The following is a 15,291-nucleotide window of genomic DNA, read 5'->3' as shown; positions in this document are numbered from 1 at the left end:
AATATTTTAATTTTACATTGACCCATTGCTGAACATATTGCTTTGAATCACGGAAAATTGAATTGGAAATATTTGGAATTTCTCAGTCCCAATCAACAGTCTTAATTAATTCATCCTTGTTAAAATTCAGATATTTAGATTTAACCGCTTTTGACCTACTTTTTTTTCTTATACAATCTTCAATACCAGATACGATACTGAGAGTGTTTTCCTAAAGTTACCTACAAGAAATGTATATGTCAACCAATTCCATCCTCCTCTCTAGAAAGGTCAACAGATTTCGAGCCAATCAGCGCATAGCGTCATAGGTTAATAGGAAGCTGCTTTCTCACTCCTTTACCAGATTCTAAAATTCAACTAGTGGCAATACTTCACATCAAGTCGTCAGTTAAAGGTTGGATACTTCCGGAAGAGATTCTAAATCTGACAATGGCTCTTCAGGTAATTTTGAAAGTTATAACAAAATATTCTACTCATTTATCATTTAAAAAGATGCTATATATATATATATATATATATATATATATATATATATATATATATATATATATATATATATATATGTATATATATAATATATATATATATATATATATATATATATATATATATATATATATATATATATATATATATATATATATATATATATGTTTATATATACATTATTTTTTGCAGATTGCGGTTTTGAATAGAACTTTGTAGAATTACACCGGTAAATTAACGAAAACTTGTATTGTACAAAACTAGTCTAATGCACAGGATTTAATTTGGTCCTGTTGTGGCATACTGGGATAGATCTCTGCTTGGTAATAAGGTTAAAGGGAGTTTGATATCAGCTGCAGCAACCCACAACAGGGCCAGGAATTTAAATACAGTGACGTGATTATGAGAAAGCGTTTGCGTAGTAATTGAAACAAGAAGTAGATGAAAACGAAATCAATTTGAAACCTTTTGTAGAATCTAAATATGGTTCTGTGCGAAGGAACAAAATTTTCCATTCCCTCAGGGAAAAGGCTTAGGGTTTGGAGTAAGATCTCCAGAAGGTGCGCTTGAAAAACACCCTACCCTCCAATATAAGATTCAAATTGTGGTCTCAAAGTGGGTGTTTTCAACCTCTCCCCTGTAGTTGGCTGGCTATTACAGGGGCCCGAACTGAAGCAACTATTAAAACACTTGTTAGAACAATAACAGTCATTAATATTTATAACTTAAAACATGAGTTTCGTGACTAACAAAAAAACATGTTTATTTAAATTGGCGACGACATTTTTGACTAAGAAATGTTTTAGGGCTCTAAAGTATGGCAAATCGATCAACATGTCAATATACTTTATTTTATACTGAGGACTAACTACTGAGGCTCAAAACGCTTAAAGAGGCCTAGTTTTGGCTCAAAGAAATTGGCAATTTCCATGAAAAGTTCAAAACATAGCTCTGAATAGAACGTTTAATTCTGATTTGCAACGAAACTATAGAAAATACGAAGGAAATAAGTTTCTATGAATCAAGTGTGTACTATTCAATCAGGGAGGCCTGTCCTGGCTGAGAGAAATGCGCCATCTTAATGAAAAGCTCACAAGAATAAGAGTTCTGAATAAGACTTTTCACGCTGTTTGGAACGAAATTATAGAAATTATGAAGAAAACACGCTTCTATGACTCAAGTGTGCACCATTCAATCAGAGAGGCCTAGTCTTGGCCCATAGAAATGGACCATTTCAATGAAAAAACAGCTCTTAATAGAACTTTCCGCTGTTTTTTACAACATTTTAAAATCTATAAAGTTGAGTACTAAAGGGGTTTGATGACTCAGCCACTCTTCAATTATGGAGACAAGAGTGAATATTTTGTCTATACATCCTTTCCCCTTTCTAAAACAGTGCCATTCTTCTCTTAACATTCTTAAACAGATTTTCCAAGTGTAAAAAATGTCATCATGCTAAGTAATTTCTTTCCTACAGAAACCATGCGAAATGCTTCTAAATTACCAATCTCATTTTTACCACATTTGTTGAGAGAGGTTTAACTAAACTTTCCTAAAATTTCTAGTTAGGCCTATTTCCTCTTTTGAAAAATAGTATTCGTGATCTTCAGTAATTTATCTCATCTTTACGACCACCGCATTTGAAAACTAATCTAGCCTCATCCCCTGAGACCTTATTATTTTTAGTCATTTTAGTGCTGTCTCTAACGGTCGCTCGTAAAATAAATATTTCTTTCCTTACAAAGTTTCGAATTTTGCTTCAAGTTTTTAAAAGTGGTAATTCCGAAAGGATAATTTAGACTTGGCGCCTTCTTCTAGCGTTTTAAAAGTGTTCGCACGCAAACACTAAGATGGCTTTGTCATAGAATCTCAAATTTAAATATTTGCGCAAAAAAAGCTAAAAATTAGAGAGAACATAGAATAATATATAATAGATAACATAGAAAAATAATAATAGATAACATAGAAAATAATCTTAGTTTGAAAGCTGGAGAAAAAAGCGTCATCGTTGAACAAATACTGCCGTTTTTAATTTGAAAAAAAAAACAAAGCCTGTTTTTAGCCTGTCCAGTGCTAAAAAGTTTCTAGGGGTGTCTTTCTGGAAAAAATAGAAATCTATCTCCAAGAACATTCATTTTAGTCCATAAGTGAGGTCTATAAATGTGAAAATCATTGAAAGGGGTTGCTAGTTCAATGCACGAAGTAGCTTACCAAACCTTTAAAAATCAGCTTAATCAGCTTAATGAGCTGTTCTATATGGATACTAAAAGTGCAGTTGTTTGTAAGATGAAACAAATAACTTGAGTAAGAGCAAAAAATTCGGATTAGGTATAAACTATCATTTATCTAGGAGAATTGGCAGATTTGCTTAAGGCCCGTGACCCTTTCCCGACTTTCCGTAATTTTTTGCGCTAGTATCCTGAGATCGTCATCAAACTAACTTTTTGGGTCTGCTTAAAATCTTATTCAATATTATTCAATATATTGAAGTTCTTCAAATCTTTTATTTGTATGTACCATCTTTATAAACGAGCAATAATTGTATATGTATATTTTTTTCTTGAAAACGGCTCAATATGTTTTGGGAAAATTCGTATCTTGGAATGTTCTGGCCATAAAAAAAACGATCTAGATAGGTCGATGTAGATAAATAGAAGTAAATGAAAATTCGTGAAGAGTCTTAATTTTGGAAAAAAAATACTATAGGTTTGACGTCATTTTTAAATACATCAGTGTTGCAATGACGTTATCACACTTGTCACACTTATGTAGAAAAATTTAAGATTTTTATTCACGGAAAAGTTAACATTAAATTGCTTAAAGAGCAAAAAACTGGTAGTTCAAACATATTGGTATATGTTTTGACAAGGGAATAACAATTAAAAACCTTTAAAAAGAAAACCAAAAGTTTGGAGATTAGTAGAAATCGCTGTTCGAAAATGGACTTGCTGTAACAATCAAATATCTTTGAATAGACTGTAGTATGAAAATACATTGAATTCTGTAAAGAGCCAAAAAAACTGGTAATTGCAAAAATATTTGTATAAATTTTAACAAGGGATTACATCAATTCAAAAACCTTAAAAAGTTTGAAGCTTAGTAGAAATCATTGTAAGAAAAACATCATTATCGAATAGAAATAGAAATTTTTTTTAGTTCAACTGAGAATCACTAAGATTATTGTATAAATTGTGAAAATATTTACGGTGCCTGAGCAATAATTTTAATGGTTTAATTCAAACTAGAGAAATACCTGAACACTTAAGAATTAGTTTGTTTTTTTGTTAGATAAATCAACTCGCTACGTGATTAAGCTTACAGGTTTGAACGTAACCAGTCATAAAAGGACCAAAAAACGATAATTCGCAATTATTACAAATGATGATTCTCTATTTTGACAAGGGATTACAAAAACAAAACCTTAAAAAAGAAAGACAAAAGTTTCAAGCTTTATACATATCGTTGTTACAAATCGGACTAGCTTCAATAATCAAATATCTTTGAAAAGAGTCTAAAAGAGTCTTAAATCTAAATTAAATGCGTAAAGAGCAAAAAACTGGTAATTGCAAAAATATATTTTAGCAAGGGATTACAACAATTCAAAAACCTTAAAAAAAGTAAGCCAAAAGTTTGAAGCTTAGTACATATCGGTGTTAGAAAATGGAGTAGCTTCAGAAATCAAATATCTTTGAACTCACTTCAGTATAAAAAGACATTAAATTGTGTAAAGATTAAACAATTGGTAATTGCATAAATGTTTGTATGTTCTTTAAAAAGGGGTTACAACAATTCAAAACCTTAAAAAAGAACACAATAAGTTTGAAACTTAGTAGAAATCGTTGTTAGAAATCATACTTAGTTCTGTAATCAAATATCTTTGAAAAGACACAAAATGAAAAGACATTAGCCTGCATCATGGACGGTAAAAACAATACTACTACTACTACTACTAATAACTCACTGCAGCACCAAGCCGCCTGAGGCCAACACAGCTACGCACGCTCCTCCTCCAACCTAATCTATTTAAAGCCTCCCTCTTTACACCCTCCCAGGAAGTTCCCATTTCCTTTAAATCCTTATTTATGACATCCTCCCAACCCAGACAAGGACGACCTGCTTTCCGTGTAGCCCCAGACGGTTGGCCAAAAAGGACAATCTTCGGTAATCTGTCATCCTTCATCCGTAGAACGTGGCCTAGCCATCTCAACCTTTCTTTCATTATAGCCCTAGAAAGCGGGATTGAACCACACTTTTCGTACAACCTACTGTTTGAAATACGGTCAGTTAGCCGGGTACCCAGAACAATCTGTAGGCAATTTCTCTGGAAAACAACTAGTAAATTTTCATCTGCTTTTCGGAGTGTCCATGCTTCAGAGCCATATTTGACCACTGTCATCACTGTAGCTTCCAATATTCTAATCTTGGTTTGTAGGCTTATCTTTCTATTCTTCCAAACTTTTTTTAACTGTGATTAAACACCCTGAGCTTTAGCTATTCTACTTTTAACATCTTCACTGCTCCCACCATCTTTACTAATAATACTACCAAGGTAACTGAAGCTCCCAACCTGATCAATCTTTTCGTTACCTAAGGTCACCTGTTCATCTTCACTTATTCCTAACCTTAGTGACTTAGTCTTCTTAACATTAATTTTCAAGCCTATTTTAGCACCCTGAACTCGTAAAACCTCTAAAAATTCATTCATTTTGCTCACATTTTCATCTAATATGCTTAAATCATCAGCATAATCTAAGTCCAGGAGCGTTCTTCCTCCCCATTTGATTCCATGGTCTCCAATTGCCTTTCCTGTGCTCCTTAAGACGAAGTCCATCAAAATGATCCATATAAAGGGGGATAGAACACAACCCTGCTTAACTCCTGATTTAATACAAAACCAGTTGCTAACCTCATTTCCTACCTTAACCGCAGCAGTATTATTCTCGTACATAGCGCAAATCACTTTAATGTATTTTTCTGGTATACCATATAACGATAAGACCTTTGTTAACGCTGTTCTATCAACAGAATCGAAAGCTTGCTCATAATCGATAAAACTAAGGACCAAAGGTGTTTGACAACGAAGGGACTTCTCAATTATTAACCTAAGAGTGAAAACATGGTCGACACATCCTCTACCTTTTCTAAAACCGCATTGTTCTTCCCTTAAAACTTTGTCTACAGCATGTCTCAGTCTAAAAAGTATCATATTACTCAGTAATTTGCTACCTACAGAGACCAGACTAATGCCTCGATAATTCCGACATTCACTCTTGTCACCTTTCTTATACAGTGGTTTAATTAAGGTTTTCCTAAAATCATTGGGTACTTCCCCTTTTTCAAAAATCATGTTCATAATCTTCAGTAGCTTATTCCTAACCTCAGAGCCACCATATTTAAGGAACTCATTAATCATACTATCAGCACCTGGGGCCTTATTATTTTTTAATCCTTCTAGTACTGTCGCTAATTCTTCCTCACTAAACAAATCTTCCTTCACATCCAAGGTATCACAAACTTTTTCATTTTCATCTATATCTTTTCCTGCAACTGTATCTCGGTTTAGCACATTCTCAAAATGTTCCACCCATCTTTCTTTAACTTTTTCCTTATCACTAATTGTGACCCCATTTCTATCTTTAACTGGGACTAGTCCGGATCGGCTACTCCCTTTCAATTTATTAACATGCCAGTATAATATTTTACTATTATGCCGTCTAGCCGCATCTTCCAGATCCTCAGCAATTTTATCCATCGCCTCCATTTCACATCTCCTTAGTTCATATTTTAATGCTTTCTCCACTTTCTTTACATTCCTTTTGTTTTCATACGACCTATCGCTCAGATAATTCTTATACAAACCCCTTCTACTCTCTATTAAACCTAAAGCTTTTTCACTAATATTCCTAGTTGCTGTCTTAGCACTCTTCCCTAGGACACCATCAGCAACTTCACAAATTGTTTTTCTGAAATTATTCCATCCATCTTCCACATTATCAAATTTTAAACCCTCAAGTTTAGTACTCAACTGTTCCTGGAATTTTTTTCTCAAATTTTCATCCTGAAGTCTACCAACATCATAATTTCCCGGGAGGGAGTTACTCTTCCGAAATTTCAGCTTTAAATTAACCTTAGACACTACTAGATGGTGATCTTTACTTTTAACATCAATAACGGCACTCCTATACACCCTAGTATCTTGTATTGATCCTGCTAGTCTTCTGTTTACAATAACATAATCAATAAGGTTTGCTGTCTTACCATCACGTGAATACCATGTCAACTTATGGGCCATTTTGTGACCCAACACCGTATTTGTTATAACTAGGTTGTTATACCTACAAAATTGCAAAAGCCTATAGCCATTACTGTTTTCTTTTCCTACACCAAAATTACCTAGGCTAGGATACCATCTATCCCTATTTCTACCAACCTGGGCATTAAAATCTCCTAGCAAAAACACCATATTTCTACCTGGTACCCTGTCTATTTGCTCCTGTAACTGTAAGTAAAATTCATCTGAGTCACTAGTATCTCCATCAGTTGGTTCAATGGGGGCATATACTACTATAACTGATACCCTAAACTTTTTAGTCATAAAATGAGCAATTAGTATTCTATTATTAATACCTTCCCAGCCTAAACAAGACTTAGCAGCTTCCTTATTCATCATGAGCCCTACTCCCTGTCTATGTACCCCATCCTTCCTTCCTGAGTAAACAAATTCTATGTCACCTAATTTCATGCTTCCTACCCCTGGGATATGAGTTTCTGAAACTCCTAATAAATCCAGTTCAAACCGTCTGAATTCGTCAGTCAAAATGTCGATGCGATAGTCATTTTTTAACGTCGTAACATTCCAAGTTCCAATTTTCATGTTCTTTAAATCTTTGAAATTATTTTGGCCTCAAGAAAAGCAGTGATCCCGGATACCAGTGCAGGATGGGGACCAACATATCTTCTCAAGTCTACACCGAAGCGCTTAAGCCGGCTTAGAACCGGACAGCAAGAAGTCCCTGGGACCTCCAGTAAGTTGGAGGCTTTGTGCAATCCTGGGCCCATCTTGGTCACAACATGGTTTTCAGCACTTGGCGATGCTCTTCTATCAACAAGAGTCGAAATCCTGCACAGACAGTCCCAAGCCTATTACCTCCGACTCATTATATATTCATGCCTACAAATATTATGCTACTACGGGGAGGCAGCCCATAGTAGATAAATCAGCTAGGAAGAGGTTTTTTAGCCCGAAAACGCCCATCAAAACAAACCAAGCCCAGAAAATTATCCAATAATCAGAATCCCGTACGAGTGCTGTGTTGTTTGCTAGGCTATAATTTCCTCGAGGGGCGCCACTCATCAAGTGGGAAAAATTGACCGCAAGTTTCCCAGTCTTGCAGGTACCCCGAAAGGGTCGAGGCAGCCCTTTACAGAGGCCGTTGTCCATAAATCTGGATCTTACGCCCTGCCGCAGTTGTCCTCCTATAGAGGATCCTCCCACGATGGTGTTCTGCTTCACCATGCAATTTAACCCATTACTGGGAGAAGGTTTGTAACTCATCTGACGCGTGAACACGGCAGTTGGCCCTGCTGAGTGTACATTTGAGGGGCCTTCTTCCTCCTCCATCTGAAATTATGACCCCCAGGGGAGGGTTTCCCAGTTTCTATTATGGGCCCCACTGGGACAAGGTCCTACTTGGCCTAAGCCTCCTATGGAACTACTCTACCTATCTATAGGGCTTACATATATACATATATATATATATATATATATATACATACATATACATACATATACATACACACATACATATACACATACACACACATACACATACAAACACATATACTCACTAACGTGCAAATATATACCCTGAATTGGTATAGGCTAGGTCTATATATGGTGAATATTAATTTCCTTTCTGATGCAAATGCACAATAACTTTGGATTCAGGATGCAATTCTGACTATGGAGATAAGTATTTTTCTTACTTGAAGTGAATGTGTAGAATTAGAAATTCTGCTGGTACTACAAAAGTAGACCTAAGTAGCCAATTTAGCCTGTCTGAAACATCTCACAAGCCAACACCTTATAAAAAACACCTTTGATAATTTAAATGAATAAGAAAACTTATTAGAAATTCTGCTGATACTGCAAAAGTAGACCTAAGTAGCCAATTTAGCCTGTTTGAAACATCTCACAAGCCAACACCCTATAGAAAACACCTTTGAGAATTTAAATGAAGAAGAAAACTAGTTTCAAACTCTGCTAATACTGCAAAAGTAGACCTAAGTAGCCAATTTAGCCTGTTTGAAGCATCTCACAAGCCGACACCCTATAGAAAAACACCTTTGACAATTTAAATGAATAAGAAAACTAGTTAAAAACTCTGCTAATACTGCAAAAGTAGACCTAAGTATCCAATTTAGCCTGTTTGAAACATCTCACAAGCCAACACCCTATAGAAAACACCTTTGACAATTTAAATGAATAAGAAAATTAGTTAAAAACTCTGCTAATACTGCAAAAGTAGACCTAAGTATCCAATTTAGCCTGTTTGAAACATCTCACAAGCCAACACCCTATAGAAAACACCTTTGACAATTTAAATGAAAAAGAAAACTAGTTAAAAACTCTGCTAATACTGCAAAAGTAGACCTAAGTAGCCAATTTAGCCTGTTTGAAGCATCTCACAAGCCGACACCCTATAGAAAAACACCTTTGACAATTTAAATGAATAAGAAAACTAGTTAAAAACTCTGCTAATACTGCAAAAGTAGACCTAAGTATCCAATTTAGCCTGTTTGAAACATCTCACAGGCCAACACCCTATAGAAAACACCTTTGACAATTTAAATGAATAAGAAAACTAGTTAAAAACTCTGCTAATACTGCAAAAGTAGACCTAAGTAGCCAATTTAGCCTGTTTGAAACATCTCACAAGCCAACACCCTATAGAAAACACCTTTGACAATTTAAATGAATAAGAAAACTAGTTTTGTTTGTTGTTTTGATGCAATCATATTCTTGATGGAAATTCCTTTGGATGAGGTCATAAAGAACATTTTTGAGAAAGCGAGACAAGGCATAAAGTGGCTTTGTTATTTAGAATAAGGTCAATTGACTTAAGGTCAAAGGCTTATAATTTTAAGTTTAAAAGTGAGTCGTCTAAACTATTAACAACGATCACTTGGATCAGTAAAATATTGCTGTTTGCCAGTTTTTTGTGTCTGCAGAAGCCAAGCTCATTTTTAAAATTCATTTGAACCGTTTCTTTCTTGAAGAAAACGTTTCAAACAAAATATATATGGTCGTGCTTTTTTAAGCCATCTAAAGGTATTATAACTCCTTTCTGCAGAGAATAACTTGCTTGACTCTGAAATCCTCCTTTTCTGATTTCAATTAAACCACATTCCCGAAACCGTTATTACTGGCCAAAACACTAATTCTTCAGTGGGTTTGAACTTAATACTACGATAAATACATAGAGTGAAGCAATGCGAGACGTGTCTTTTACTATTGGATCAGCACTATTGGGCTGATCCTTTCGTAAAATGTTTAAATTACGAAAAAAAATATTATCCATTGTTATAACTGACCAAAAAGGGGGGAGAGCAGACTTAAGCATGGATTAACAAACTTTGGCAACTTAATAAGCTCCATTTTGCATCCTTCTGCTACAACCTACCGACCAGTAATTGTATAGAGAAACAGCCACGGAGAAACACTCTATGCCATTAAGTGAATTTCGTTACTCCCCAGTCGGTACTTAGCAGTTGTCATAGTAGTAACTACCGAGTAGAAAAACGATAGACAATCCATAGCAGGGAAACATTATAGGAGAAAATTAATAGAAATTGCTTTTGGATAAAATTTGTTTAATCAACCGGGTCATTCCGTTCTCTTAACTTATTGTTATGGATGCAAAATTAGTCGCTGTCCGAACAGGAAGTGAATACCCCCTCCCTCTTCCAACAGTGAAGCTCATGAGACTAAACCTTGTGTGACGGGTTTTAGGCTTTTATATAAATATTAGGACGGTATTGCATCATGAGTTACCAAAACAGCCTGTCTCTAGTCTCCAAGAAGATTATGATAAAAATTCAAATTTGACCGTAAAAAAATAATGCTTGAGCTATAGATGTTAAAAAAAGGTATTTGTACCATAAAGACCAAATGATGGCCAAACCCCACAGCTAAACAAGCATGGCTAACTGTCTTACGGTGGAACAAAAAGAAAAAAATAGATTACTGTTCGTTTTATAGGATATGTGCTAATTCCATTTATTTATGGTTTGGTGTTGGTCTACAAGCCAACGACATTAAATTGTTATTGGCTAATAATTACATTTTTGAAACCAGGTGACAAATCTAGATTTGCAGGAAAATGCCTTTTTTGAGTTTCAAATGGCTACGTCTTTTTAGCACAAGCTTCGGTTTCTCAATTGGAATCCCTATCATAGAAAATGCGATCCAGAACCACCTTATTATTTACTTTTATTGCCAGTGGCGTAGATAAGGGGCAACAGAGGACGGCTCTCTCTGGGCACAGCCTCAGGAGGGAGGGTGCCAAAATGAGTTTTTTTTGTGAATACTATCATCCACTTTTCGTGGTAGTAAGGGGGAGGGGCAAAAACTAGCATTAACCCCATGCAATAATTACCCTAGCTAAACTTCTGTTCATTACCCCCATAGTTTACCAGAACAGGATCTACACATGAAAGGCAGCACAGTAGCGTATCCTAAGTAAATAGCAAGGTGAAACAAGGTAGTTCTTTTTTATTGAGGCACAAGAAGTCATTTTTTGAAGTTAGTTAGAAGTTAGATTTTTATTACTTGGTTATTTATTGGGAATCTCTATTCGTTTGGGTTTCATTTATCTATTGGTGGTGATTTGTGGTAGTTTTATTATTGGAAGGTTATTTGACTTTGTTTCTACTCATTTTTTACTCAATGTAGTTTTTTCTTATCCTTGAAAAACCTTTGAAATTTATCTTTGAAATATCTTAGAAATTACACACTTAGATCTTAGAAATTACACTTAGTCACAAAAAGTCTAACGTTTCTTTTCAGGTCTTTCACAGTTAGAATCAAAGTTAAAGTTAATTTTCCGCAATTTATCCATTTTGCTATCCAACCATCCCTTTTCATCTCTGATCACACTTTTTTTGTTTCTTCTTAATATAGCGCCATGCAATCACAACTCTATTGTTTAATTATTTTCCTAAACCTCATTCATTTCTATTCTGAAATGACAGAAATAAATTATTTTATCCATTTAGGAAATCAAAGAAGGCCTTCAATAAGAAATAAAAGCTCTAGGGGACCGAAGAAAAAACCTTTAGATATGTTTATGACATAGACACGGAACATTTTACTTCTAGTGACATTTGGGCTTGACAGCCAGGCCAGTATTCAGATATGTGATCGCGTATAAAGGACTCCATTAACCCTCCATTTCCATCATCGTTTTTTTGTTTCTTTGTATTTTTCTCTTAGTATGGTGCTATTAAATTGTAACTCTATCGTTCAATAATATCGTTCAAGTTTGTCTTTTGTCACCACATTTTTTTTGCACTGTTGGATATATATGATTCTGGTTTAGGGAAATATTGATTTTAATTTTCTTGAAATATTTTGCGCACTTTTCATTCAATTATCAAACACATTTTCTTTTATTGCCCTGTCCCAATACCGTCAAAAATATAAGCACGCCCCTGTTCTGGTCTTTCACTTCTAATTGAAATATACTATATAGAAATTAAATATTAAGTCAGAAAAATTGAAAACGAATTTTAAGTTTGAAACTAGTGGAGAAGAAATCATGCAAGACAGAAAGTGAAGAGAAATTACAACAAATAGATGTGGCGTTGTAGCACCTTTCAAACCCTCAAAAAGATATAGTGTTACTTGAATCTTCAGGAAACTGAAATCTAGTTATTATAAAAAAGTAGTAACTATTAATATTTACCTGGTAAATAAAATTAAATACGCTTGATCTAAGGCACAAACCTTACTTTGTGTCTTAGATCCTCAAGTGCCTCCAGAGGCACACAGGGCGTCAGCAAATAGCCTTCAATCTTCCCTAAAGTGGGGTGCTGCGTAGATGGCCTCCCGTGCAAGTATGCTAGTACTGACCTCATCGTTGCTGACATGGTCTCTTCAGCTGATCCTAAGGGTCTGACAAAGACCCCTATTATCAAAGGTGGCAAGATGTTTTTTATGTCCCGCAGTTAGCCTTAGGCCACTGTGGGTGACTCTTTCCATGAAGTAACTCAGGACAGACAAAATATTGCTTTGGAACAGTCTAAGTTTCAGCTTCTGTGAGTATACTGTGGGTGTCCAGACCGGTAAAGCCTCTGAAATGCTGTGTTTGCTAAGGCTATTCTAGTGAGTCATTCTTTTTCAGAATTGCCACTAGAAGCTACTGTACCACCAAAATACTTTAAGTATGTCACTTGTTTGATGTCTTAATCTCCTAGTTTGATTCCCATGGGTGAACTTCTACTGGCATTCTTGAACACAAACAACCAGCGCCTATTTAAAACCCTTTTAGTCAATTTACCTTGTATTTGGATTTGTTGCTGAATTTATAATTTCTCTTTTGACAACGAAAGCAATGGAGTTTTTTTTTTGGTTTTGAAAAGACGACAAAATACCAATATGATATCAACGTTTTACAAATCGAACATCTGCCATGTCGCAGAAAATCGAACCAAATGGAAAATCCTTGTGACAACAGAAATCATTGAGGTTTCTTTGTCCAGAGAGCGGGTAGTTGAGAGAGAGACCTTTATTTTAGAAACGACTTTAAATAGCGACGAAGACAACACTGCCTTTCCATAACAAACACCAAAAACAAGAAGAACAATAGGGAGTTTCTCAAGACAGCGGCAAACAAATTAGAATGAATATTTCGGTCCTATGTCCAAGGGATGTCCTCAGCAATGCAAAAATATATTAAAAGTAAAAACTTACAACAGGATAAAATCAATAAAACTAAAATGAAATTTTTTTTTTTCAAAACAGTCCCAGCATCCTTACCTTAGCGAAGTTCAACCAGGACTGATAAATATAATATAATGAAACGAGGCAATTCATTGAAATGAAAGAGAATGATTTAAAAACTCGTTCTTAATGCCAGCATTACTCTTTTGGCTGCTGATCTCATAGGTCTATTTGTGGTAGGTTCATGTGCGCAAGGTCATTTTTAATTAAATTTGTGTATAGAGCATTAAGTGAATATTCTCCCAAGTCCCTATTTAAGAAAATATTATTATTAATCTGAAGTGCGATTTCAATTGCTTCCCGAACTACTTGCTTTATGCCTAGGTCAGTGCTAATAATGGCTAATTCTTCAAAAAGTATTTTGTGGCTAGGATTTTCAAAAACATGGATGCTTAAAACAGCATCAAAAGAAACAGAAGTAATATTAGAATTCAGAACTTTGTTGATTTCATCCTTATGCTGTTGTAGGCGTTTCTCGAAATTCTGGTGAGTTCTCCCTACATAGAATTTGCCACAGTCGCATGATATTTGATAAACACCTCTTTGGCGAGTAACTTGAGTTTTATCTTTACCTTGTACTACTGAGGACAGCCCTTGGGCATAGGGCCGAAATATTCATTCTAATTTGTTTCCCACTGTCTTGAAAAACTCGCTATTGTTCTTCTTGTTTTTGGTGTTTTTTAAAAACAACTTTCACAGCGCTTGGCGCCAAATTAGTACTTTACGTCAGGTATTGCAGTCAGATACAACGTGTCAAATAAAAAAAAGGAAAACACAGACACAAAAAACAATCAATCAAAAACAATAAAAACAACCAAAAAAAAAACATCTTCAACTAAAAAACTGAGTCAATACAACAATGCATCAATACGCCAATACAACAATACAACAAATCAACAATACGTCAATAGTGCGAATTCACTGATCGATAATGTTTACAAATGCAGGAATGAAACTCTACCTGTATCTCTGGTGGATTAGTGGAAAAGGTTGAAGGTTGGGGACTTTCTGGGAGTTAGGTCTTTGAGGTCGGAATCTTAAGGGTTGAAAGGGCGGGGGGAATAAATCTTGGAAACAGAGTTTGTCATGGCTTTATTGCAAAACTGGGTACACAGGAGGGTTCTTCTCTCTGATAGGGTAGTGATCTGGAAATGCTTAAGAAGAAAGTGATATGGAAATTTACCTTGACCATAGATAATTCTTAATGCTCGCTTCTAGACTGACTCAATTGAATAAGATTGGGAAATAGTTAGGCCAAAATGCCAAACCGGACAAGAATATTCAAGAACAGGGCACATGAAACTTGTAAAAATTCTTAAAAGGTGGAATGCAGGGCAAGTCCAAAACTTGAAGTTTAAGTGTAGAAATGTGCCAAATTAGCTTGCTTTGTGATGTTAGTAACGTGGACCTCCCACTTCAAATCGCTTGAGATAGTGATACCCAGGAGTTTGCACTGCCGGACAGACATCTCCAGAGGAATTGGTTGCTTGAATGAAGGTGTAATCTTCAAGAAACTGATAGTCACGATATTTGACTTTTTGGTATTAACAGTAATGTCGGCCTGTGCAGCATCACTGGAAATATAATAATAATGATAATAATAATAATATATTCGCAAATTTGATGGCAGGCCGTTAAGCCAAATATCTTCCATGATTTCAATAACTGAACTCTTCAAATTTTTTCGGCATTTTTCCAATAAGGACATATCGTCGACAAATTTCCAGCGGTCAGGGATTTAAGTAGCAAGTCCATTTATAATAATCAGGAACAGGAGTGGGCCAAGGAGGGTACACTGGGGA

The 15,291-nt window shown here is 35.2% G+C and overlaps 1 protein-coding gene across 1 annotated transcript in view; it reads left to right on the top strand.

Annotated features, from left to right (window-relative positions):
* Positions 1-322: 322 nt before the first annotated feature.
* LOC136040768 (uncharacterized) overlaps positions 323-15,291 on the top strand; it is a 33,447-nt gene continuing 18,478 nt past the window's right edge. The window contains exon 1 of the mRNA XM_065725087.1: positions 323-441. Coding sequence (XP_065581159.1) covers positions 430-441 — 12 coding nt within the window. The 5' untranslated portion in view covers positions 323-429. The remainder of the gene's footprint in view (positions 442-15,291) is intronic.

This window comes from Artemia franciscana, chromosome 21, assembly GCF_032884065.1.
Source record: "Artemia franciscana chromosome 21, ASM3288406v1, whole genome shotgun sequence".
NCBI lineage: Eukaryota > Metazoa > Arthropoda > Branchiopoda > Anostraca > Artemiidae > Artemia > Artemia franciscana.
The sequence above is the reverse complement of the archived record's forward strand: the minus strand, read 5'-3'. Positions and strand labels throughout refer to the sequence as shown.